This window comes from Gymnoscopelus braueri, assembly GCF_963280865.1.
Source record: "Gymnoscopelus braueri genome assembly, chromosome: 4".
Lineage (NCBI taxonomy): Eukaryota > Metazoa > Chordata > Actinopteri > Myctophiformes > Myctophidae > Gymnoscopelus > Gymnoscopelus braueri.
Window position 1 is genome coordinate 33541054 of NC_137605.1, and position 27015 is coordinate 33568068.

The 27015-nt window shown below is 44.1% G+C and overlaps 2 protein-coding genes across 3 annotated transcripts in view; one reads left to right on the forward strand and one right to left on the reverse strand.

Annotated features, from left to right (window-relative positions):
• Positions 1-87: 87 nt before the first annotated feature.
• Positions 88-14519, forward strand: tex10 (testis expressed 10). 2 transcript variants are annotated; one of them, XM_080425310.1, is made up of 16 exons: positions 88-476; positions 993-1201; positions 1299-1486; positions 1583-1909; positions 2460-2672; positions 2770-3016; positions 3113-3222; positions 3425-3672; positions 4291-4426; positions 5277-5446; positions 6462-6639; positions 8364-8586; positions 11252-11332; positions 11753-11937; positions 13464-13674; positions 14129-14519. In XM_080425310.1, exons 2-16 carry the CDS (start codon positions 1019-1021, stop codon positions 14237-14239), a joined length of 2811 nt encoding a protein of 936 aa, XP_080281436.1. In that variant the 5' UTR covers positions 88-476; positions 993-1018; the 3' UTR covers positions 14240-14519. The 2 variants fall into 2 exon arrangements, with proteins under 2 accessions (XP_080281436.1, XP_080281435.1); XM_080425309.1 differs by lacking the exon at positions 88-476 and adding an exon at positions 579-719.
• The window catches only part of invs (inversin), a 60903-nt gene continuing 48407 nt past the window's right edge, over positions 14520-27015 (reverse strand). The window contains 10 exon segments of the mRNA XM_080425308.1: positions 14520-15333; positions 15768-15854; positions 18302-18456; positions 19098-19713; positions 19847-20040; positions 22436-22645; positions 22845-22951; positions 23652-23759; positions 24184-24305; positions 24664-24819. Of these exon segments, the coding sequence (XP_080281434.1) occupies positions 15218-15333; positions 15768-15854; positions 18302-18456; positions 19098-19713; positions 19847-20040; positions 22436-22645; positions 22845-22951; positions 23652-23759; positions 24184-24305; positions 24664-24819 (1871 nt within the window). The 3' untranslated portion in view covers positions 14520-15217.

A 27015-nucleotide genomic window follows, 5' to 3' on the forward strand; every position in this document is an offset into this window, starting at 1 on the left:
CAATACATTGTCTGGAAGTGTATAAGTAATGCTTCTGTGATCACGCCAGAGGGCGCTCACCCATTTATTACAAGCAACTTTACAGAAAAAGAAGCCCAAAGTCGCTTATAATAAGCGGACATGGCAACACTGCACGCTAGCGAAAGAAAATAATGTGAATTAGGACCATTTTGGGTGCCCGACACATTTGCCATTCAAAACTAAAACAATAAAACAATACAAATTTCGAGCATACACACACACACACACACATAAAAACAAGACAAATAAGGTGAATAACATTAGGTCTGTGGTGATGTTATCAACGTTGCAATATTTCACGTACAGGCAATGTAAAGAGATTTGTGTTCAGGCTAAATAGAAGGCAACGTTGTGGTGCGTTTGTTTTGTAAACCGGCGTTTACCTTCAGCACTAACTTCCTGATCCTTTTTATAATATAAGAGCAAAATACGAGACCGATACGAGCACAAATAAGGTACATTTACTAGGTATAAACTACATCATTGGCCATTTATCAGTCATCACGCGTGGGTCATCATGTATGACCCACGCGTGTAACAACCGGGCGAGCGCAGATTGTAAACAAATGCGAACATAAAGTTGTAGGACCCAATCCATCAACACGAGCAGAATGTTGCTCGTTTTGAAAATGTCTTTGTAAATTAGCTTATTATTAGTCAAACGCACATCATTGGTTGATGCTTGATAAACCGCTGGCGTGAGTATTTTATTTATTTATGTATTAGTTGTATCAAAAACGTGTTAAGATCCATTCTGCTCTATGCTACATTTTGCCAGGGGGAGATGTCATCATGTGTATCAAGCGTTAGAAGTGGATCTTTTCCGTTTTTTCACCCGTTCGTGCATCTCAGTCAGCTGAATTTGTTGTACAAATGAAACAATGGATTTGGCCGTGGTCTGTATGGTTTTGTTCGAGTTCGAGTAGCCATGGCAACCCATTCATCATTACGTCTGTCTCTCCTGTTTCTAGACAGGCGCATAACCTAACCCACAGACATGAAGGCCAAAGGTAAGAAGAGACAGGATGATTTCCAGAAAGTAAAGCTGAAGGTTGGAAAGACGAAGCCCAAAGCTGCTAATGCCACCAACACCAACTTCCGCACCAAGGGAATCAATTTGTCTGAACAGCTGAAAAGAGACAAGAGTGGCCCCACAACGCACAGAAACCTTAGCATTACTGTAAGCTCTCGTTCGTCACTGACACACATCTGATTGATTCTTCATTGCATATGATCATGCACAATTGTGTTTACTCGACCCTGTGCTCTCTTTTTAGGATCTGCTGACCCAGCTGCTCCATTACAATGCCAATGTGAAAGAGAGCGCCTTAGTGGGCCTGAGAGAGTTGCTGTCACTTAACCCCTCTTTATTAGAGCAGCATCTCGCGCGCCTTCTTTCCGAAGTGGCAGCCGTGTTCACAGACAAGGATGCCAGTGTCCGTGCTGCAGCCACACGTCTGCTCAGGTTAGTGTGCATCAGTGGTAATGTATTACCAATACCCACAATGCACTGCAAGCCTTTTACGCTCAAAAGTCTTAAACTTGTGTTGACGTTTTCTAGGTTCATTGCTCAGTGTGTTCCGGCAGATCGGGGCGCTCCATTTTTCCCCCTCCTCAGTGCCCACCTGACTTGTGCCATGACACACATCGACACGGGCATCCAGGAGGACGCCATGAAGGTCCTAGATGTGTTGCTTGAACATTACCCTGCTCTGTTGGCAGCACAGCCTGCTCTTCTTCTGACCAACTTCCTGGAGCTGATCTCCCACAGAAGCACCAGCGGAGGAGCAAAGAAGCTTCAGGATGTGAAGGGGCGGAGCTGGTCCCTGTCCATCAACCCTAACAGAAAAGTGACTGGTCAGCAGTGGCAACTCACCGTGCTTCTGAGGTACTGCCCGATATACAGTACAAATACTGGGACGAAAAGATATGTTTGGCAGATACAGCACTCTTACACAAGATAGCCTTTTGAATATTTAATAAAGAATACTGTATATAATGGAATATATCATGCTGTTCAGTGTGTTGTAGCCTTGACACATTTAAATTAAAAACAATAGTGATTAAAAGATAGTCTATGACGTCAGTAATGGACCAATATGACAATATGATGTCAAATTGGTGGCATTAGGAATCCTCATATATGGGTATAAAAGGGACACAGATAGACTAGCCCGATGCCTTACCCGCATTACTCACGTCTCCCCTGTTCTCATGTGTTATGCCCGGGACTAAAACACACACACATTTTGTGAATTTAAATAGTGTTGAAAAAATCTACTATAGAACATGAACTTTGTATAGTAGATACTAGCTGGGTTCCTGGTGTTTCATCACAGGTCTCCAACCGGAATCGAACAGTAGGTGAAACCTACTGGCACGCCCCTGCATAGATAAAAGTTTAAGTGATTTCAGTGAATTTCTTCATTGTGTTTCAGGCTGGGCCGTTTTCTCCAAGCTGTAGTTGAGGAGAGACCAGTGGAGGAACGAGACGTGGCTGTCCCAACAGAAGGGGGGTTTGGTTCCTGTGGAGAGGGAGTTTGTACACCAGTGGACCTCAACTGGGAAGAGATCACTTACAGCAAAGCTGGAGTTAAGGTGTATGAGCATTCTGGGGCAAAACCCACTCCACACTCCACCTACAGACTCAGGTATGCGTCCTATAATTAAAGCCTCATCAAAAACGTCTACTGTACCCATACTGCACTGCTTTCCTTATTTACATTATCTCTATCATTTATATTGCAGAGCGGAGGTGGACCCTGGAACGGGAGTGGGTGAGGAACTTTCCTCTGCCGAGGCGGTCCAGAGCTTTGCTGCCACACTAGTGCCCCTGCTGCTGGAGGTGTGGGTTGAGGCCACAGCCAACGACAGCCCCTCAAACGACACAGCCCACCTACTCAGCCCAGACTCAATGTCCCTCATGTACCAAGTCTTATCTATACTGCAGCTGTTGAGAAAGCTGGCACTAGAAAAGGAGCACCAGGAGACACTAGTAAGCTCACACACACACACACACACACGTGCTGTAGAAATGATGTCGAAAATGGTTCCTTGCAAAGAATAACAACGCTGCTTCCTATCTGTATAGGACACATGGTTCCGTGATGAATACCTCAGAGATTTTAAACAGCACTTCATGAAGAGCTTCCCCTACAGCATCCGAGACGCAGCTAAACATAGGAAGAAGCTCGACAAGAGGTAAGGGACATAAATCAAGTAGCATCCTTGAGGTGAGCGCATGATGATGACTGGACAGGCAAATTTGAGTGTTACTATATATTATATGTACACCAAGCTTTGGTGGTTATATTACTTGCGTGAGAATAATGTTAGGATATGGAGTGGAGTACCTCCGCTGCTTCTCAGCGCCCTGCCCTGACTACTCTTATTATGTCTTCAGGATTAAATCAGCCACAGCAGTCCTAGGGCAGCCAGTGGATCCTCTGGCCCTGAACATCACACTGTGCCAAGTCATGGTGTCCCTCTCCCAGAGCCAGGAGAGTGGCCAGGAGATAGATTCTGACTGGCTGATCCCTCTGAAGACTTTTATGAAAGACACTCTGTCCAAAGGAGTCAAGCTCACCTACAGACAGCTCCACATGCTACTTGACACTGTGTGGAAGATGGTGCTCACACAGCGGAGCAAGAGTAAGCTATGTGTGTTTGTGTGTGTTTGTCCACATCTACGTCCATCTCATAAGATGACACTCAAATATATAAGCAACAATTGGATCAAATGGAAAACCATAACCACTTAAGCCGTTTTTATTTCTTTTCAAAAATCTTCAAATCTTCAAAAATAGCAAACAACAATCACACAACACTGCGACACATTGTGAACTAAAATGTACAATGTAGAATAACTATGAGCCTTACTCTCTGGTTTCTAGCCACTACCGTCGGTGGGTGTGATTGTGATATTGTCCTTTATACTGTGACTGTGTTAATGGAAAAATGGCTATATTCATGTAATAGCAGCTATAGATCATAGGGTTGTGCCAAGCTGATGCTTGCCTGTGAAATGCATCATGGGAATTGTAGGAACAGCTGAAATAGACACTCCTATCAATTACAGTAGGAACATGCTAGACTAATTATTTATTTTTTCAGTGCAATGTATTTCTGTTTTGGCAAATCTAGAAGATTATACTGGTTGCGAGGTGTCCAAATGCTCATTGGTCGGTGTGAATGCATCATTAACTTGTAGGCTTTTTTAAAGACATCTTAATCTGTTTTTTATATTTATGTTAATTGGTGTACTTGCAGCAGTGACAGAGGACCTGTTGGCAGCAGTGTATGTCTACTACCAGAAGAGGGACCTTGATCTGAAGATCAGGTCATTGCTGCTGTCCTTTTACAGCAGGCTCTATCTACAGGAGCAAGGACACACTCACATTGGAAGGTAACCTTTGTACCAGTCAAGTCATGTTTCTGTTTCTGGATTATTCCCAAATGTGAACGTAGTTTCATAATACTGACATCATAGTTCAGTAATAACCCCAGATTATAAATTCAATTACCGTATAACTTTGGAACTAAAGGCGTGTGTGAACTGGGAAAGATTTGGTATCATACAGTATCAGATCAGGTAGAACACAGTAAAACATAATCAGGGTTTTGTATAGAGGTTTAAAGGTGGACAATAGAGTCTCCATGAGGAGGAAGGCAGACCTGGACATTTTGAAGATCAGGGATGCTACAAAATAAATCTTTGTGCCCCTGAAGTCACACATTTATTTTTTAATTTTTATAAACACTTTGTTTTTATTTTTCCATATATTGCATAGAAAATACAAGCATATTACATTGTGTACGACATCTTATTTCCCCAATCCCCCACCCTCCCACCAAGGTCATAACAAGACAAATGACAAGACAAAAAATGAATAAATAATAATAATAATCACTTGACAGTAAAGAAAAAGACACAAGACAGACAAACAAACGGACAGACAAACCAAACAGTTTAACTTTTGTCAGAATATGTTGTTCCTTTCAGGTCAAGTTAGGGACAGTTCCATTATTGAGAGCAATGAATAAAAAGAAAGATGAGAAAATATATATTTCGTATCCAACCGTCTATATACTGTAGGCCTCCAGCCAGAGGCCGTCAGAGTCAGATTTGTTGAGTGTTGTCAATTATATAAGGGAGTATGTATTCAAGTGAAAGGTAGAAGTCACACATTTCTGAGAAGAATAAGCACCTACATTTTTAAATGTCTGCTGCTGCCCGTCCTTCCTTCCCCCTGCAGGAGTAAGATGCTGTGTCGATGGCTGGCAGCTCTGCCGCAGCAGTTGTCCCAGCTGGGCCACCGTAACCCTGCCCTTTCCAGAAGACTTATCCTCTCCATCCAGGCTGCAGCCTCCCGGGGTAACAAGGACCTGCTCAACAGTCTACAGACCCTTGCCTGCAAACTTTATGGTACACACACACACACACACACACACACACACACACACACACACACACACACACACACACACACACACACACACACACACACACACACACACACACACACACACACACTTAAAAACACACACTCTTAAAAAATTTAAACTTATAGTAATTTCCATATCTATGAAAAGTTAGATTTAACAGATTTTATATCATTATTACCATGCTAAATTGGTGGATTATTTAGAATCTATTAACTATTAAATTAGCTTTTTTCATGCTAGCTAGGGAAACGGATATTATATTAGGAAAAGTTTTCAATATGTATCTGTTGGCATTACAAAGGCATTACAAAGGATAGGCTAACAAAAAGTACAATCATATAAATGATAAATGAATGGAAAATAATGTGTCAGTGTTACAGGACATATAATAATAGCAGTAACATCTATTGCCCTGAAGTGGGCAGTAGAACTCCACACTTAAACACCTGACAAAACGGAAAGCGAACCAAGAGTGTGTGTGTGTGTTTGTTGCTGGCCTCCCTAATGACTGCAGGTGACCCTATTTGCACACGTGTGGTTCCTATGCCAGTGTTTTGTACCAGTGACATAAGCATTCATCCATTTCCAGGGCTTGGAGGATGGTCTGATAGTTATGTGGCAGAGATCAGGGTAGGGTTTGGGGTGGGGGGGGGTTGGGGGGGGGGCTTAAGTGGTATAAAAGGGGGTCAACGTTCTGAAGCCACAGAGCCAGCAATTCACCATCACAAGACTCCTTTTGTCTGAGAGGCTTCTGACATCAGCATGTGCGTCAGAGGTCGACAGAACGACACACACACACACACACACACACACACAGCATTATCTGATCACTCACTACAGTGGATGTGTCTGTTTGTCTGCCTCTCTTCCCCCTTTTCTCCCACTATCTCACTTAATAGAGTTGTAGCTCATCTTTACATCCCCAGGGGAGTAGCGTGTTATTAGGTCTGTATAATTAGTTCTGTGTGTGCGTGCGTGTGTGTGTGTGCGTGCAGATCCGCAGGAAGGTGTGCTGGTTCTGTTGCCGGCGGAGTCCCAGCAGCGCTTGGTGCAGCTGCTCTACTTCCTGCCCACGATGCCCCAGCCTCTCCTGGCCAATCTGAGCCGTTGCTGCACCGCCGGCCGTATCTCTGCCGGCCTGGCCTCCTCCTTGATTCGCGTCATTCACCTTAGGTGAGCTTAAAAAGATGTTCAAAAGGAGCACAAGCACAATGAACCCACTTTAATACTGTACATATTGACGGGCGCCCGGGTATGCACAAGTAGGTGCGCCTGAGACTAACCTTCAGGTTACAGAGGAGACTGTGATGGAATGCCACTAGTAATGGAATCAAACAATTTAACTTATCTGGATGGCAGCAGATCACGGCATTATATCAAGTCGTGGAAACACACACACACACACGTTTGTATTACTATACTTGTGAGGACGTCAACATTTTAGGATGGTGATTTTATGATAATTTTTTGTTTTGCTTGTAGATTGGCTATTTTTGGTGCACGACACTGGTACACAACTAAGTGTAAATCAGCCATAACTCAACCCCTAAACCTGACCTCAACCTGAATCATTTCCTAATTGTAAGCCTTACTCCAAAAAACTTTTTTTAACCATAAATCAACCATTTCTCTTCCGGTCCTCACAATGTCTATTTCCCAAATTCTTCTATACTTGTGGGAACATTTGGCCTACAGTTGATTTAGTCGACTAAAATGTATGTTTAGCGGTGCCTTGATGGCGTCGTAATGGCTGATTTTACACTTGGTTGCATGCTGAGAATAGCCGATCTGCAAGCTCACATCCGACCGCAACCAAACATAAAACGACTTGTCTTTTAGTTCTACTGGATCTCTTCTCCACTAGTCACTCCCTAATATTTACTAGTGTACTTTTTATTTGTTGACGTAATTGTCAATATATTTAGTCCTAGTCATCATAGCTTAGTTTTTGTCAGTAAATAAAGGTAGTCGGCGAACAATTTTCGTCATAGTTTTAGTCGACAAAATCAACACTGATTTGGCCTCACAAGTATAGTTGTACATGTGTGTACATACACACACGACTGAAGGTTATGGCTGCAGCTTGAAACCACTAGGTGGCAATATTGCATCTTGCTTTATGGTCATCGTCTCAATCTTCTCCTTGTGTTGGCGTGGATGCATACAGTGTTCAACAGACTGCTCACGCCAAGACCACACCAGTCACCGTAGTCAGGGTCCTGTTCCGTCACACTCGATCAGCTTTTCATAACTTCACTGGTGTGTGCATTCCCATGTGCGCGTGTATCTTGTCTGTGTGACCCCGTGCTCGTGTCACTGGGGCAGTGTTATACAAACCTTGATAGCGGAGAGAGGTTGGGGGTCGGAGGGGAAGGGACGTGTGTGTGTGTATATCGACAAGACAAAGAGCTCATTGGGAAGCTGGAATGTAGCCTCGTCATGGAACTTTGAGAAAGTAGTTCTGTCTGCACGTGCCCCCGGGGCTTTCACAAAACCCTCCTATTCACAGAACGAACTGTCTTCCCTGGAGGGCACGGGGGAAGAATGATATCAGAATGTCTGTACTGCCGCGTCCGTATTCACTATCTCTCCCCCCTTATGCACCATACAACATATGGATATTATCAGGAACGCAAAGCCACAGGAACGTAGCAACATGGCTCTCTTTTCAGGAAATAATGGTGGGTGAGTTTCCCAAAAAACAGAACAAAAACGTTTGTTCTGTTTCCAAGTCAAATTTCCAACTAAAGCACAAGTTACAGAATGAGTGAGTCAACACGAATGCCCTGCAACCACAGACCATATCCACTTCCTTCATTCTATGACAAATCAGGACCATTCAGCCTCCATCCGGTTCAATGTGAAATGTTAACCGTGTCGGGGACTGTTTTCTCCAGGACATCTCTGAGCGGCTGGTCGGTCGGGAGCCAGGAAGTGGCCCTGCGGGACGTGGACTACTTCAGCTTCCTGTTCTCCACCCTGGCGGGGTTCTCGGGCGACGAGCTGGCCACGCTGCAGGAGGCCGGCGACGAGAGCCCCCTCCCGCTGTCGCCGCTCTCCCCCCTCAGCCTCTTCACCACCCCCCTGGAGCAGTTCACACACCACTGGGACATCGTGGAGGTGGGCTCTCACCAACATCACCCTGTCACAACACCTTTAACCCATTCAATCCGGGGACGCATCTCTGTCATTTTTTTTTATTCCTTTGGGCTATTCAGCAGATAAAAAAAAAAAAAAAGAATTCAAACATTTGCACAAATCCTCAAGATTTTTCAAAAATAGCAGATCTACAAGCTCATAGCACGGCACTCGGTGCCGCGCTTTGAGCTTGTATAGCTGCAAGTTTTTTAATAGCCAATGAAATCTAAAATGACAGAGATGCGTCCCCGGATTGAATGGGTTAACCACTTAAACCCTCTAGAGTAGACTTGGTCAACTGGACATGAGTTGGCTCTATGCTTAGTGCGTTTTTTATCTCTCGCTCTAAACCAAATCTCTTTGCCAAAAATGGCCTAAATCTACAAGCTTGGTTACTTTTGGCTAATGTTCCCCCTCCTGAATAGGGTTGTGGGGTTCAAGTGGTTATTAACCCTCTCACCAAATAATGAATTTGGGAGGATGAAGGACAAGGGCAATGAAGGAAGAGTTTTTTTTTAAAGGCAGGGAGGGGGGTTATTGTGTTGTGTTGATATTCTGGACACAGCTCTGGTCTTTTCCAGTTCCCCCCGGTCTCTCACTCTCTTGCGTAGTGCACTGAGGAAGGGGGGACGTTTTATCATGGTACCCCGGCCGAGAGGGGAACCTTTTATCGCGCTGCGCAGGTTGGAGATGCATGGTTATCGGGCACAGCGGAAATGCAGAAATGCTAATGAGAGCCCGTGGCATGATGGGAGTTTGACATTTCTGCTCAGAAATTACCGTTAACGTAGCTGCACCCCGGGGCAAGAGTGTGTGTGTCTGTGTATGTGTGTGGGGGAGAGAGGGAGGGTGGGGTGATGGAGGACTATAATCACTAATTCAGCTCCTCAATTAAGGCCTCAGATCCATCCTCTCTCATCTCCCTGTCTGAGTCAATCACAGGCAAGGAGAGGGAGAGAGGCGGGGGGGACCATGGGATGGGGAGTGTCGGGGGGAGGGGATGGTATTAAGGGACGGACCGTGTCGACTCTGATTTCACTAATGAGACGGGATTGTTTTTAATGGCGCGGAGAATGCCAACAGGTGCACAGGTCTGGCACATGTTGGATCACACACTCACACACACCCCTCTCTCTCAATTTGATAAAAGCTAATGAGAAATTTTGATTTTGATTTGAAAATAATGAGGAAAAGTTGAGCCACATTTTTCACCTTTTGAAAGTTGGTGCGACGGCCTCTCGTCTCACCTTAAAAGCGTCTTGTCTCCATTGTAGTCAGAGAGAAATTGTAGAGAAATTCCAGAGCAGCAGCTCGCGTACGGAGAATTGCACGTGTAACAGCTAGCACTACTTCATTATGTTCTATTTTTAAGTTGAACAAAATGAGAATGGAATGGAATCAAGCAGTGTAGCAGGAACTATTATCAGCCAAGTAACCTTATTTTATTTTAGCACTAAAGACATATTGGTTTGTTTTATGTTTGTGGGCAGTAATTGTTGTTTGTGTGTGTGTGTGTGTGTGTGTGTAATGATGTGGTTTGTGTGAGTTCTGGTTGATGTTGATACAAGCATAGCAGGGGATGTGTATTTCATTCATTGGCTCCTTTATTCCGTCTCCCGGTAATATCATTACTGCTGTTGACACACACACACACACACACACACACACACACACACACACACACACACACACACACACACACACACACACACACACACACACACACACACACACACACACACACACACACACACACACACACACACACAGCTCATAGACATTCTTCATTGTCTTTGCTCATAAAATGCTTGAAACTTTTGTCCAATTTTCCCTGTGTATCAGCTTTCATTAGTTTCATTAGGGTGTGATGGTCTGTCAGCTCTTCACATGGAGGGGCTTTAGGGAGTTCAGAGCAGCCAGGCGTAGGTAGACGTTAGGGATGCAATTGAACTAATTGATTTTTATCGTTAATAAAAAAATGATCGATGTGAATAATCGATTTTCCAAAATAGTAGATCTACAAGCTTGTATATCGTCTAATTGAGCTATTTTTGCATGACATCAAGTAGTTAATGGGACTAAATTGTTGCAGCCCTAGTAGTACTAACTCTATTATTTGACTTGGGAGTACGTTTTTTCTTCTGTTGTGTCTGTGCAGTAATGTTCAGAAATAATGGATTGTAGACGATGTTTGGATCATCACAGCCACAGTAGCCCAATTGCCTGACCTGTTAGAGAGGAGGAATAGTGTATTCCTCCTCTCTGCTGGTTTAGAAACATCCCTTTCTGACTAAACAGTGCCTCTTCCGACTAAACTGGGGACAAAAAGGGGTAAAAAAAAAGCACACGCACACAGAAAAAAAACATCCCTTTCTAATCTGTGAGACAGGAGTTCAGATGTTTTAAAGAACATCCAAGCAGAGGACCAACAAATGAAAGCAAGGGATAGCTCACTTGTATAAATGTGAAGGGATATTTTAATATGAATCGCTATATCACCATAAACTTATCTCTAGAAGCCTCTTATTTACATCCATGTGATGGGAAGAGAATAACACTCACATGTTCGAAGGTAGTCTTCCAAATGAATGTATGAATACGGCAAACACTGATGTTGATGCTGTATGTAACTATGTTTCACTTGTAGGAGGTGTGTCACTGCCTGGAGACTCTCGGCTCACAATCCCAGTGCTTTGACATCGTGCAGAGTGGAATTTGCAAGTACCTGGTAAGAAACCATTTTCATAGAGCAGTGGTTCTCAACAGTTTTTTTTTATGTCAAGGACCCCATAACTCTGAGGGTGTACAATGTATACACTCTCAAAGAGTTACAGACCTGTAGGGGTCCATTTGGAACCACTTCACAAGGAACCTTGAGGGTCCCTAACTCCCTATACACCACTTTGAGAACCACTGTCATAGAGGAAAAACACCTATTCTCACTATTCTACACTATTCTCCATCCAGCCACCTAATCCATTCCATCAGGGAACACATCTGTGTCATTTTAGATTTTAGCCATAACCATTACTTTGGCTATTCAAAAATGGTAAATCTTTTTGGTTCAGAATTCTTAGGTTCCTTGTCTTCCTTTGATTGGATGAACTCATACATAGATTATGTTGGCGTGCGCACGTGTGTTTTCCAGACCCAGTTTGCGGTGGTGCCTGACAGTATGGCAGCAGGGCTGCTGAGAGCGATGGCCAGGCTGATGGACATGTCCCTCCACCCCAATGAGCAGGTGCTACGCTTCCTGTCCCAATGCTGCCTGAGCCTGCTGGCTCTGCTGGTCACCCTGCAACAGGAAGCTCCCTCCGAGACAAACCATAAGAGGTGTGTATGCAAAATCATTGACTCATGTGGATCTCAGGATCCGCATGGCACGGTCGTGGCTCCAATGAGGATGTCCTGACTTCACGTGGCCGGCCTATCGGTCGTCTACGACATTGGTTCTCAAAGTGGGGTCCTTGGGGTGGTTCCAGGGGTTCCCCAGCTAAAGTAGTTAACGTAGCATCACAATCATTTTAACCACCTTATCCATTTATAATTTGGCTATTCAAAAATAGCAGATATACATGCTCACAGCGCGTCACTTCGTGCCGGGCTGCGAGCTTGTAGATCTGCTATTTTTGAACATTTTTGAAAAATTGTGAAATTATTTTTGAACATTTTGCATTTTTTAACACAAATCTTTTCTTCTGGGGGTCCCTGGCGTAAAACATTTTCAGATGGTGGCCCGCGGACAAATGTATATCAAGTTTTAGAACCACAGGTCTATGACATATGTGTGACTCCAAATTTGGGCAAAGTTTCAGCCCATTGATTGAATACTTTATTAATAGTTTGCAAAAGGTACAGAGGTTAGTTATACAATAATGCTAAAAGGATAACATAAAAAGCTTGTTTCCATTGTGGTCCTGTGTATACAATTCATCAAGACATATAAAGACATACAATACTATACAAGAGATCACCAATAAAAGTATATTTACAGAAAACCATTGGGGGGTAATTTATTTTGGCAAGATAGGAGACTTGTCTAGTTCCAGTCGCTCTTTTATGGCGGTTTTCAAGGAGGGTAGGGAGTCGCACTTGTTGATGGCTGTTGGTAGGGCATCGCACATTTTGGTGGCATAAGACAGGGAATGAAACTGACCAGTTAGTTTTGAGAGGTCTGAAGTTTTGCTTTAATGCCATTGCATATTCAAAATGACATTGGATGAGTGCTCCAGCTACAGTAGTGTCCTCGGAGCATTCCTACTGACCAATGTGGAGATCCTGCCCAAAGATCTTGTTCGTTGATTGACTTTCTTGATTACTTTTGTTCCCATTTTTTCACTGGAAAGATTGTTCTCTAAAATACAACCCAGGTAGGTAATTTCTTCTTTCCTTGTGATGTCATTGTCCCCCACTCTGACCGTAAAGTCTGTGGACTTACTGAGTCTAATTTTGGACCCAAAAAGGATGGATTCAGATCAGAGCCCTGTGACTTCCATTATACAATTAAATATTTCAAAAAGTATAAAAGAATAGTGGAGGTACTTGTGTGTGGCAGCACTAATGGCAGCATGCATATTACAACATTTAGCGCTGATTGGTCCAGCAATTTACGACGTTGGCTCCAGATGCACACACACACGCGCACACAGACCCTCTCGTAGACAACTAGCTTCTTGCAGAGCCCTTGTAAAAACAACCACCAAAACATGGAACTACTAGTAGGACCATAATGTGTCGGGAGAACCGATCTTAAATGAAGCCCTTGTGCACACCGATAGAAGTCAATGAACATTATTCTGCAAAAGTTTTGATGCATGGTGGTGTGTCTTGTTGTGACCTCTTCACTGCTATCTTTGCAGAGAGGCAATATGGGGCGCGTGTGTGGCGGCCCTGAGCACCATTCCCAGGCTGCTGCGGACGGTTCTGCAGTTGGTGCGTGTGGGTGATCTGTGCGAGGAGGAGCTTCCACAGCTGGGACAGATGCTGTCCATGATACTGCAGCACACGCCTCTGCGCAACACCCTGATGACCAACGCCACTCTACTGCAACACATTATACAAGACCTCACGGTAAACACTGCACACACATGGAGATAATCTTGTTGAACGTGTTGGCTGCAGAGCTTATTTAAAAAAATTCTCATTGGAAATCAGTGGTAGGAACCCATAGAGGAGGTAACTTCCGCACTGGCTTACAAAAGCTGTGATCCCTGTAATTACGTTTTCATCACAGCCATTGACCTACAATTTAAACACCCAAAGACAAATCTTATCATACCATATTATCCCTTTATTTATTTAATCTGTTATTTTGTTCACTTTGTGAAGCACTTTGAACTGCAGTGTTGCACAAAGTGTGATATAAAGCTTGATTTTAAGAAGGTTGTAGGAGACAAAAGAAAACAAACTTGATGGCATCAAAGACATTTACACTAATGCATATAATGATGAACAGAGTATTGAAACTTGCTCACAGTAGACAACTTATGATGGTCAACTGTGTGTGTGTTGTGTTGGATTTCAGAGGTACTGTCGTGGTGAAACCAGAGAGCAGTGGCTGACGGACTTGCTGTACTGTTACAGCGTCACCATGACTCACGGCCGTGGAACCTTGGGGCTTCGAGACATGTACTGACCACAGTCCACCTGTACCTACTGCCTTCCTCAGCTCACCATCTCCACACGAAACCCATGGACTGTCGTACAATAACAAATGTATAGACAGAAATGCAGAGCTAGTGAATGAACACACACACACACACTCTTAACTTTGTTTTGTCGCTTTTCTGCTTCAGTCAAAGTCAATTTTTGTCTTTGTAAATTTAAGCTTTATTATTGCTGTACGTTGGTCAACGTCTTCCTGGCTTATTTGTCTGACTTTCTTTTGATACAAGAATAAAGCAGATTCAAAACAGTTTAAATGTAATTCTGTGTTTATTTGTTTTAGCATACAATAAAAAAAAAGCATTATCAACATTGAGGTATATAATTACACAATAATGGCAACAATAGGAGAAGAGGAATATGTTTGTGCAAATATATAACTATACGTAACGGTATTACGGTATGGTTTAGCAATTCAGTATGTTCCTATAGGGAAAGAACACAGTCGAATCTTAAGTGTTAATTTAACCTAACAAGTCTGTTTTTACTCTCAAGGATAAATTAACACTGAGGATTTTACTGCGAAGGCACTGAAAACTGGACTGGTGTGCAGAGTATATGTGTGTGTGGGGGGCTGTAGCTGCAGGTGGGCTAGCTGTATGACTGGCTGTTGATAGACCATTTCATTCTCCACAGCCGAGGGAAAGGTTATCTCAGAGTGTGTGTGTGTGTGTGCAAGTGAGAGAGAAAGAATGAGGGAGATGCCGTTTATGTGCGTTTCTCGTACAATGGATGAAAGGTTATCTTTAACACACAGTATTACTGTATACTTGAACCCACCCTGTGAGGTCATGATTGTGATGTCATATGGCTTAATTTTAGAAAACATGGCATTCCGAGGGAACAATGTATCTAGTAATGATTTTCTCTTTTTTTTAAAGAGGTAAGGCTGCCTGGCAGCCGAGAACATCAAGGAATATGAGGTGTGTGTGTGTGTGTGTGTCCAGCCTTAATTCTTGCCCCGGCCTCGTGTCCCTTGTCCAGCACTGTGGGGTCTGAGGTGGTACGAGAACTGCTTGGCTTGACTCAACGTTTCAGACAGGTGCACACAGTCTATACCGCTCACTGTAACACAAACGCATTCAATTAGCTCTTCGCGCTGCTAGAGCTGTCACGATTACAACATTTTACTTGACTTATTAATTGTCATACAAATAATTCTGATTAACGATTTAATTGTGTTTTTGGCATTGAACATTGGAACTTATGAATTTAGCCTTTTAGGCATTGTAATCAAAAGTTGCACAGGACAGATATGACAAATAACTTAAATATACAAAGAAATTACGGACATATTTAATAATTTTATACTAAAAAAAAAGTGCTATTTTTGGAAAATGTATGAACATTTTTCAACATACAGTAGAAACGATCATGCAAAATAATTGCGATTATGTAATAATTGTGTGACAGGCCTAGGTACTGCTGCTACTGGACAAAAGAAGTGTGTCAGTCGTGTGTGTGTGTGTGTGTTGTTGGATAAACCAATGCATACTTACATTGGCTTTGGGTGCGAAGTGACAGATCTAGAAGCAGCTGAGAGTGGGAACCCCGAAGAGTATGTCCTCGCCTGACCATTGAGTTGCCTACAACACAGACAATTAAAGGAATCAGAATGGACACTGAGGCTAATGTTGGTCCCCATGGCTACTTAGTAGTAGTAATAATAATAATACAACTAAACTTTATTATTTATATAGTGCTTTTCAAAAGACAAATTACAAAGTGCTTTACAATACAAAAGGATTACTAAGTGCTTTACAAACACAAGAGGAATTACATGCAAACGACAAGCAACACATTTGAAAAGATAATTATAAATAACATAGCAAAATATAGATTCGCGGGGTAAAAACAATTCTATAAAAGTGTGTTTTTAAGAGAGACTTAAACACCACCAAGATCGCTAGTATGACCCCCACTGGGAGATAATTTCAGTGAAAAAAGACAAGTCACCCTGATCTTTAATCTGGACTTGGGAACAGCCATAAGAGACATATCTCAGCATTTCAAGCTGCGTTTGGTCTCATAGGGAATTAAATAGTCAGTAATGCACTTTTGGGGGCCAGCCCCAATTGAGTATGAAAAGTGATCAATAAAATCAATTCTAAAACAAACTGGCAGTCAGTGTAAAATGGTAATATAGGAGTGACGTGATGCATTTTGCTTGATCTAGTAGGATTTTGCACAAGCTGGATGGATAGATGGATGATTTTATTTTGTCATTGAACACAAGTGTATAACAGAATTTTCTTGGTGGCATCAATCCAATGCAAAAGGAGCGATAGAATTCATAAGTGTTGGTAGCAGCATAGGTGCTCTTGACAACAACAGGTGGCACTGCTCTGATGGAAGTCAAGGACTTCGAGTACCTGGGCTCATGGGTCAACTCAACTGAGCAAGATCTATAAGTCACTTGCATGGAGGGCCCTGAACGGCATGGCCAGTGTATGGAACTCCAACCTCCCCCGACAAATCAAACTCAGCTTCTTCTATGCAATGGTAGTCTGTTCTCCTATATGGCAGTGAATGCTGGACCCTGAAACCAACCCTGCAGAAACCTCTAGATGGGTGCTATACCAGAATATCTTTAGGCTAGTATGTATACTTGGGCATAGTCTGCATAGGTTCACAGATGAGGCCTTATGATTTCAAGGGGTCATGAGTCAATTCTTGGGACCCACTCTACCCTGTATTTTGGAGTTACCAATACATTCACTACACTTGACATAATATACAGTTCTCTTATTCCCTCCTATTAGTTACATGTTCAGAATAGTCTAGGTGTGTGTGTATAAGTAAGATAAATCTAGAATATTTAATGCAATGGTCAATCTAAAGTGATTAACAGACTTGTGAACCAGCAGTTTGAAACTGTGTCCAATGTCTGTTTCCCCGCCCAGAAAAAAAAGAACGAGAACTGTGTGTGTGTGTGTGTGTGTGTGTGTGTGTGTGTGTGTGTGTGTGTGTGTGTGTGTGTGTGTGTGTGTGTGTGTGTGTGTGTGTGTGTGTGTGTCTGTTCGTGTGCGTGTGTGTGTGTGTGTGTTGAGCAGACAGCTCTACGTTGTAGTCTGACATTCCCTTTGACAGCTCTGAACTTTTCACAGTGCTGGGATTGTCAGAGAGAGAGAGAGAGAGAGAGGGAGGGGAGAGAGAAATTGTTTGACATAGAGAGAGAGGGAGCAAAAGCACAACATAAGGAGGTTCGGAGTGGGGAGGGGGCTAAAGCGTCACAAGGTTGGTGGTGATGGGTGGGGGGGTCTGTCTTTCTGTTGGATAACACTGTGTGTGTGTGTGTGTGTGTGTGTGTGTGTGTGTGTGTGTGTGTGTGTGTGTGTGTGTGTGTGTGTGTGTGTGTGTGTGTATGCGTGTGTGTGTGTGTGTGTGTGTGTCTGCGAGGGTGCGTGCGCAGGCATGTGTTTTGACACTGCTAGGTTTCTGCCCATTCTCCCGTCATCACCTGGTGATGTGTGATGAAGGTCAGTGCTGTCTGTTGGGTGAAACCCAAGCACAGGTTATTACCCACAGCCCGGCTGATACTGTCCCGCTATGGAGACACTTACATATGTACAGGTTATTACCCACAGCCAGGCTGATACTGTCCCACTATGGATATGAGTTATGCCTCAATTTCACTGGGCGTGGAAGCATCGTGGAATGTAAGCGATGCGGTAGCTGCTTCTATTTTACACTCACGTTCAGACAATGCTTATGATTCCACCTGACGCGGAAGCGTCTCGCGCGTGGCCAGCTCTACAAATATGTGCCTCGTCTATTTCTTTCTTCCATTTGCAATTTTTGGAACGCAGCAAAAATAAACAGTGAAAAAAATTCATATTGATATCATATTAGCACTGTATCAACAGAATATATCGTAGAGTCGTAGATAAGAGAAAGTAAAGTTGTACCGATTCTTTTTCATTCCCAATTCGCTCTCTAAATGATTGACATTATTTTGCAGTGTGCAGGCTGCTTTCAGTCTTGAATATGAGCCAGGCAGGAGCTGCTTAAAATAACCGGAAAATAATCTTACCGTAGATGCTTTGTAGAACCGAGCTCTTACTCGCTGTTGATTTTGTGGGCGGAGATCGGACATCACTCTTCTTCCTGTTTGGAGACTGGTTTGGATCAGTTGACTGCACTCCTACAGAGGTCTTGGCCTCCCTCAGCCTGCTTCTAACACGGAACCTACAGACACACACACACACGCACACACAGTTCAATAAAAAACTAGGGGGATTGTTCAATAAAAAACTAGGGGGATTGTTCAAAGGTCCAAAAGCTGCCAACATCGATGACAAACACTCGCTAAACAGAAAGTAATAACAGTTTGTTCGAGGCAGTTAATAGTGAGCGCACAGAGAGTGTAATTGTGAAGCTGAATGGAAACAGAGGGCCTCCTGGTGTGGGCTGGCAGGCACTAAGAGAGACGGAGTGCGTGTGCGAGGGTGAACGAAGATAAAGAGGCGCTGGTGGTAGCCATTAGGACGGCACGCCTGAACTTTTAGCCTCTTGTTAAAATGGCATGAAAGCTTGAGATTATACCCCCTGTTTGCCCCCTACCTCCTTCTCTCACCCCTGTCTCCCACGCTCTCTCCCCCATTGGCCCTCTGCTTAAGTGTTGATGGCAACCAGACCTGGGTTGGAGGTGGGGGGGGGGGGGGGGGAGTGAGCCAGGTTGTAGTAGAGATGAGAAGAAGGTAGGGGGATTCAGTAAAAAGGGGGGGGGGGGGCACATGTGGGCACCACATGGCACAACCAACCTAGAGAACCTGGCTATTGGATCCCCCTTGCAGATACTATAAACAAACACACACACAGAAACATACCTCCTCCAGGCTTGTTGGATAGTACGCGCAGCCTCGTTCTTCCTACTGCGCTGCTCCTTGTCATGTTCCCTTTGCGTGTGTGTATTGGTTGCTATATGTGGGGCAGCGGAGATCTGCATTTGGCTGTAGGGCGTTTTGTGGCCGGAGGCGGAACGACATCTCGACGAGGGCGCGCGTGTTTGGCTTGTGGCGGCGGCGCTCTCTGAATTGCGCTCCTTGTTTCTGTGTTTTTGCGGAGAGACGCGTGCGTCAGTCTTGCTGATGGCGGTCTGTGCGCTGGAATGATGACTGATCCTCTTGTTGGGAAGGACGCGTTCCTTAGTGACGGGATCAGCTTTCGCAGCGGAGGGGCAGCTCGGGGAGGGAGAGCGTGCGCTGGACGAAGGCTGGGCCTTGGCTTTGGGCGCGGTGACCGTGACGGTGACGACGGGGGCTCGGTGTTTGGGGCTGGCCGGCCGGCTGCACCCGGCGGGTGACAGGCGATCCTTTAACCTGCAGGAGTGCAGGGCGGAGGGCGTGGGGTGAGAGCTCACGTGCTCCTGCGGAGGGGACAGAGTGTCTAGAGGCTCAGGGGGGTCCGTCTCTTTGCTTCTCCTGGTGGGTCTGCTTCTGTGGCCTGTAAGGATGGCAGATCGCTTTATTTGAACTACGCTTTGCACGGTGCGTCAATATCATAACAGACTCAGTGATATAGTTATATAGTGTATTATATAGCATATTGATTTGAATGTCATTACAATGCACTGTACCTCTGTGTTTCTGTCCCTCCTCCTTGCTCTTGGTGCGGTCCGTTTTAGAAGATTTCCTTGTTTCCGTCAGCGCCTCGTTCACTGATAAGTCCTTCATAATATGAGTCAAGGAGAGCTTCTGTGGCTCTGCTCGGGTAACGCTGGCCAGCGGGCTTTGCTGCTCCGCTTCCCGCCTCCGCTCCTCTTCACGTTTCCTGAATTGAACAAAACAAGACATTAACTAGGTATCCCGGTAAAGAATTCTTACATAAACATTGAGGAACGTTCATCTGACTGTCGTCCCCATAACAACCAGGGGTCTACTGTATGTGAAAAGGACATTTATTGAGTGTTCTTCTCATGATATTGTTGAGACTTTCATTTAATTATAAGCGTCGCGGGCATTCTCTTTTCTCTCATGTATTAAAAAGAATACTACACAGTAAAATTCTGAGCGTTAAACTTCATATAACAGATTCAGATATAACAGTTCCTGTGCTTGATTATGATTGGAAAATGCATGCAAAAGATACATGTTAATAATGACCCCAACCTTCACCCCACATGCATGAATATGCATGTCTCTACACATACTTCATGCCATGCTTACACATGTTTTGAAAGGGTATGTGGGTTAAGTGCTCAAACTGATGTTTGAAATTCTAAAGTGTCTCTGTGTTATCTGTTAGTTTTGTCCATAAGGGCTGCTTTGTTAGAAGACAGCGTCAGTCTGCAGGAAAAAGGATTTAGAGATCATGCTGATTTTCCGGCCTTGAAATGCACATGTCAGAAATTGTTTGTTTTGCAGACACCATCAACCTTACAATTTGACAGGATCTTTTTTTACTAGCGATGACACTTCTAATGCCTAGTACACATAAAAGACTCTTTTAAAAAAAAGACTCTACTTTTATCGGTATTCAGAGATTAGCGTCACCCACAATGATCAGCTCTCCAACCGCCAAAAGTTCACTTACCGGTATATAATAGGCATACAGCTGCATGTATGCCATGTAAAAACTTTCATGATGATTGTGTTTTCATTTATGCTTAGAAAATAATGCGACTGGTGTTCATTTGTGAAGTGTAAGTATCATAAACGTTTATTCACCACAAGAGCTTATTTTAAACACATTTATTTTCCAATGCAAAAATCCCCTGTGTTTTTGTCAAGGGAACCAGGAAGACTTCCTCCTTCCGCCTACAAAAATACATCATCCCTGGACTGGATTGTAGTGGAAACACACGTGCAACGATCATACAGTGCACACACACCCATTGATGTGCTGATACCACACTTCCCTGTTCTGTTCCAGTATACAGACACATGTCCAGCTGTGTAGATAATTACACAGACAGAGACGTTAAGTTGAACAGAAAATTCCTTCGTTAGTTCATAGTTGGCAAGCTAAACGCATTCCCATAACCATGATTTGATTGACTTTTGAAACAATGATCGCGTCATTGTTCCATTTTGTCAGTCCTGTCATCAGTACAGAACACAGATTGCATCACAAATAAGAGCTAACTCATAGGTTTACCTTTCTTATAGATGGCTGTATCAGCCAAACTAGGCTTTCCTGAACAATTCTAATTATATGCTTTTATCTCAGTGAGTTTGCACTCTTGAAATAAGGATAACAAAGAGCAAAACTACAGTCATACAAACTTTAAAATATAAACCCACCCTATCCATAACACTGAGAAAGAAGGAATAAAGGTGTGACTGTGTGCAAATGACACCAAAAAAAGGAGAGGAATCCACAGGAGGGAGACAGGGGGAAGATGTATGTGTGTGCAGAGACGACAGGGAGAAAGATGGATACGGAGGGAGTGTGACTGTTCCTATATGGGTGAGGAGGGGAAGACAATGAGAGATGAACACAATACCAATACTTACACGGGGTGGTGGTCAGTGTGCATTAGTATGAAACATCTGTGATTGGACGTGGCCACTCGACAACCTCAGTGACAAATGACCTGCTCTCTGCTCGGAACCCCTCCTTTCTCCTCTAATATCTAAGCCAGTGGTTCCCAAAGTGGGGTCCAGGGTCTACAAGCTCACAACGCGTCACGTAGCAACAGGTCATGAGCTTGTATACCGCCCATTTTCAGTGTGTGACGCCTGCGAGCAGCCAAGTATAAATCACCCTTATCGCAGCTTTCTAGTTTGAGATGGACTTGATAAAAACATGGAAAAGGGCAAAATACAATGTTCATTGCATCTACCTCTATTTTCCACTTTCTGCATAATATGACACATTGTTTAATTGTTACAACATACACTCATACTGTTTTTTCTTGGCTTTTAAAAATAATCTCTGTCTATGATTCAATGAATGCAGTAATTTGTTTAGTTTGGGAAGTGTGCAATGGCAATGATTTGGGGCCGGGGATGGATGTGAAGGAGGAGATTCTATTGTTAAAGAATAGCTCGATGCAGAAGAAGAAATGAATGTCAACTACAGTAGTATTTTTTTTTTAAATCAATACTTAAAAATTCAAAATTGTGAACTATGAACGTGAAACTGGTATTTATTTTAATCTGTGTGATCTGAACTTTGAGCTAGCTTTAAGTGTTTGTGATCGTGTGCGTGCTCCGGTCCTCACTTGGCTACATCCTTGCGGAGCTGATCGTGCCTCATCAGGAGTTGTTTCCTCTCCCGGAAGGCCTTGCGGACGGTGTAGCCCTTGTAAACCGCCTGGATGGAAGCGGCGGCAATGTCCTGGATGGCTGCTATGGACAGAGCTCCATGCTCCAGCATGTACTGAGTCACCTCACTGTGCTCCCCGACCAGAGCGTAGTCCAGAGGCGTGTACCTTCACACAAAATGTGCAAAGTGTTCATGTACAATATAATGGTAATCGATATATATATAAACAAAAAGAACCTTGTCTAAATAACCTCACACACATACACATGTTTCGGTGAATATTTACAGGTTCATGCTTTTATCGACAGTGAAAAATCGATCTCAATTGTTTCGGAAAGAAACCCGTCCTTTCTTTTCTCTCTCACCTCTCGCCATTGTGCTCCATTTGATTGGGAAAGGCAGAGTAGCTCAGCAGGAGTTTCACAGCATCCAGGTAGCCATTGTTACAAGACCAATGGAGAGCAGTCCTCCCCTGAACACACACACAGACAGCAAAGTGTTCATTTAACTGTGTAAATATTATATACAAGTAAGACGCGCGAACGCAAAAAAGTGAAATAATAATGAAAAAAAAGTAACCAAAAAAATGTTACCAAAAAATTTTTCGGAGCGATTCGGGCACTTTTCATTTAACATGGGGTTTCAATGGGGAGTTTTTAGGAGCCTTCTCCGGGGCGTGGCTTCCGGGGGAAGGGGCGGGCTTAAACGCAACCTTGACAGGTGTGTTCAGTTTTCTAAGAGCTTTCATTTGATGTATGGTACGTGACTGTAGCTGCTATATTTCACCCAGGGGCAGGCTGCACACATACTGCACACAGAGACACAGAGACACAGAGACACAGAGACACACACAAGCCGAGCACGGTTTCATAGTAAGCTCCACTTCCGCTGCGTTCGCAATTACTGTATGTACAACATACTGCAGTATGTTCATTAGGTGTAACTTATACTTATATGTCGTTCTGTTCAAAACTGTCTACAAGCTCAAAATACGTTGCTTCGCGTCACGCTTTGAGCTTGTGGATCTGCTACTTTTGATGCTTTTGTGTGACGCTGTAGTATGATCAAGTAAGGCATCCATTTACGAAAAAACACAAAAAGTTAAAATATGGAGATAAGAGGTTTCTGCCCGACAGCAACGCTATGCAGTATACAATATACAAGTCCTTCACCTCTTTGTCCTGTATGTTTGGGTCAGCATGGTTCTCCATGAGGACAGCCATGCAGGTGATGTAGCCTCCATAGGCAGCGCACTGAAGAGGAGTCCGTCCAGCCTGGTCCTAAGCACAGATCGGAGTTAAAAATGAGTGCGCGGCACACGCTATGAGCTTCTATATCTGCTATTTTTGAATAGCCAAAGAAATCTTAAAATGACACAGATGCGTTCCCGGTCTTAACTCATTCCCTGCCTAGGACGTAAAAAACTTTATTCTTAAAAAAAAAAAAAAAAATCTTCCAATTTGACCCAAAGACCAAGGAGATATGATTTTTCGAAGATCTAGACTCCCATCCACTTCCTTGTTAACTTAAAAATTCTGTATCTCGGCTCCTGAGTACTTTTTTTTTTTCAATTAAAAATCTCTGGCAGTGGGCAAACGCGGCCAGAAATAATTCAGGCAGTGAATGAGTTAATGGGTTATAAGTGCAGTTCATCACATGCAAATGTTAAATCGTCTGTGTGTGTGTGTGTGCATGCGGTCATACCTGTACATTGGGACTGATCCCATTCTCCATCAGTACCTGGCACACCTCAGCGTTCCCACCCAGAGCCGCCCAGTGCAGAGCGGTGTGACCGTCCACATCCACCAGGTCCACACGGGTTGAGCCTACAGTCAAACACAGAGACACACAAACACAGAGGACATCCTGCTTTACAGTCAAACACAGAGACACACAAACACAGAGGACATCCTGCTTTACAGTCATTTTTTCTCGCTCGTCGGATGCATGCTGACATCAACGAGCGTGTTGATCAACACTTCAGCAGCGATGCAGCGACAGATATGCTATGGCGCTTTGTATCTTTGTATCTTTGTATCTTTTGTAGCTGCCAGTGTGAACGCAGCATTAGAGTCAATCGCAGGACACACAGCCACAGCGAGGACATTCACCTCTTCAACAATTAAAAGCACTCAAAAGAACATGGCACAGAACATGGCCTTTTGGCCTCCTCGTGCGCCCCACCTTTGATGAGGGTGAGGATGACGTCTCGGTGGCCCATCTCACAGGCGCGGAAGAGCGGCGTGTGTTTCATGACGTCCAGAGAGTCCACCATGGCTCCTCTCTCCAACAGCAGCTTCACCGTGCTCACATGACCTGAGAGGGAGGCGGCATGCAGCGCTGAACACACACACACGCACACACACACACACACACACACACACACACATTTTAATAATTTATGTCCACATAAGAGATACAAATATTTACACCATATACTTATTTACGCCATATTTGTTATAAGTTGTTGGAAGCCTCTTACGGCCAACCTATGGACATGTCCTAAGCTGCCGAAGACAAACACAAGTAGATTGCACCATCAATAACCTTGCCAGAAGTGTCATCATCCGCGGAACAACACAAATATCATCTTTACACCCTTTATACTCCTAACCTATTGGCTGCTTGTTGTGTTGGACCTCCACGAATGGGAAGCTGAAGTCGACTGTTCCACTTGTTGTTAACTTGGTTAAAGCCTCATTTCATGTCACCGCAAAGAGGTCCAGCTAAATGCCCTCTAATCTAAATTACAAATCGTTGCTGTCAGGCAGAAACCTCGTATCTCCATATTTCACCTGACATGCAGCAAAGGCCGTCGGGAACGGGACTCGAACCCGCAACGCGCTGTCAGGCTACACTGAGCCTAGGTGCCTGGACCGCTACGCCAGCGGTCCAGGCCCATATTTTTTCCATCATACAAGAGGGTCCGACAAAAGTCATGAAAATAGCAGATCTACAAGCTCACAACGGCTTGCATAGCGAGGCGTTGTGAGCTTGTAAATTGGCTATTTTCAGTATTTTGTAAAAACGTTTTCTTTTTATACTAATGAAAAGAGCGGTTTTGGTCATACAAGGTTTCCACCCGACAGCAACTAAATGTAACGTCTAAGCCAAGGTCTAATTGGACCCTCATCACAACCTATGTATGCCGCCTGCTCTGCCAGTGGTTGTTGTTGGTTATCCCTCATGAACCCTGGTCAATGGAGGGTTAAACATAATACAGAGTCCTTCAATGAGGAGCCATCCAGTGAAGCCTCCTCACGGCTAACCCTCCCCACATCCCATACGGGGGGGGGGGGGGGGGGGGGGGTTAGAATCAAGTGCATGGAAGTGATCCCAGGCACCCGTAAGCTTCACTGCCCTTCACACCAAGTCATTAGCATGTCTGAACCAGTACATTTTATGCATGCATTAACAATGACTAGCCTGGCAGGCCACAGGGGCTATCGCCATGGAGATAAGGGGTCCAATACGCCTAGGCTAGGGGTCTGACAATGGCATGTGTATGTATGTGTATACTGTGTGTGTGTGTGTGTGTGTGTGTGTGTGTGTGTGTGTGTGTGTGTGTGTGTGTGTGTGTGTATATATATATATATATATATATATATATATACACTGTGTGTATATATATATAGACAGAGAGAGAGAGAGAGAGAGAGAGATACATAGACAGATTCATAGACAGACTGTATATATAAATGTACGTACAGTATGTATATATGCTATGCATGTCTATTTGTGTGAGACGACAGACAGACACAGACAGAGAGATAGAGGTAAGAGATAAACGACCATGCTGCAGTGTTGTCATATTATCTAGCCAACAAACACTCTGGGTCACACACATTGTTGCTGACACTACCACTTCCTTCCTCTCTCCACTACCCTGGCCTGCCTGGGGGCATCCCCCTCCTCTCTGTGCGTGGATTCCCCACACCAGGGAATCCCCTGTGACATCATCATCTCTGGCCTGAGATGCGGAAGCCCAGAACCTGCGTCAGCTCATACGCCACGTTCCACGTGCACGTCTGCGTGCATGGGTATGTGTGTGGGTGTTTGTGTGTGCGTGCGGTTGGCACTGAGGTGAGGACGTCAGGTTCTTGGTCTCTGATTACACGGGGTTGTTCCTCCACCACTTTCCATGCAGTCTAACTGGTCAGAGGAGCTTCACTTCCTTGTTCGGTCCTCGTTCGCAGTGTGACACGCTGTGAGCTTGAAGATTAGCTTTTTTTCCATGTGCAACACTGGCACTTAGGGCTGGGCGATATGACATCTAATCCTTTTTTTGAAACTTTTCCTTTGATTATGATTTATGGTAGCCTGACACTCAGCCTGAATTTTCATTTCGTTTCACTCCATTATTCAGTCTGAAAGCCCTCTCAATGCAGCGGAGTTCTGAGATGGGGGCGTGGCCAAAGTGGGACTCCACTATGAGCCAACGCGATTGGTTCATACTGGATTGTCCCGATCCCGATTCGTCGGTCAGATTTTCAACCGAGCAACACCCGCCTTCGAAAGCGTCACCAGACCCTGAAT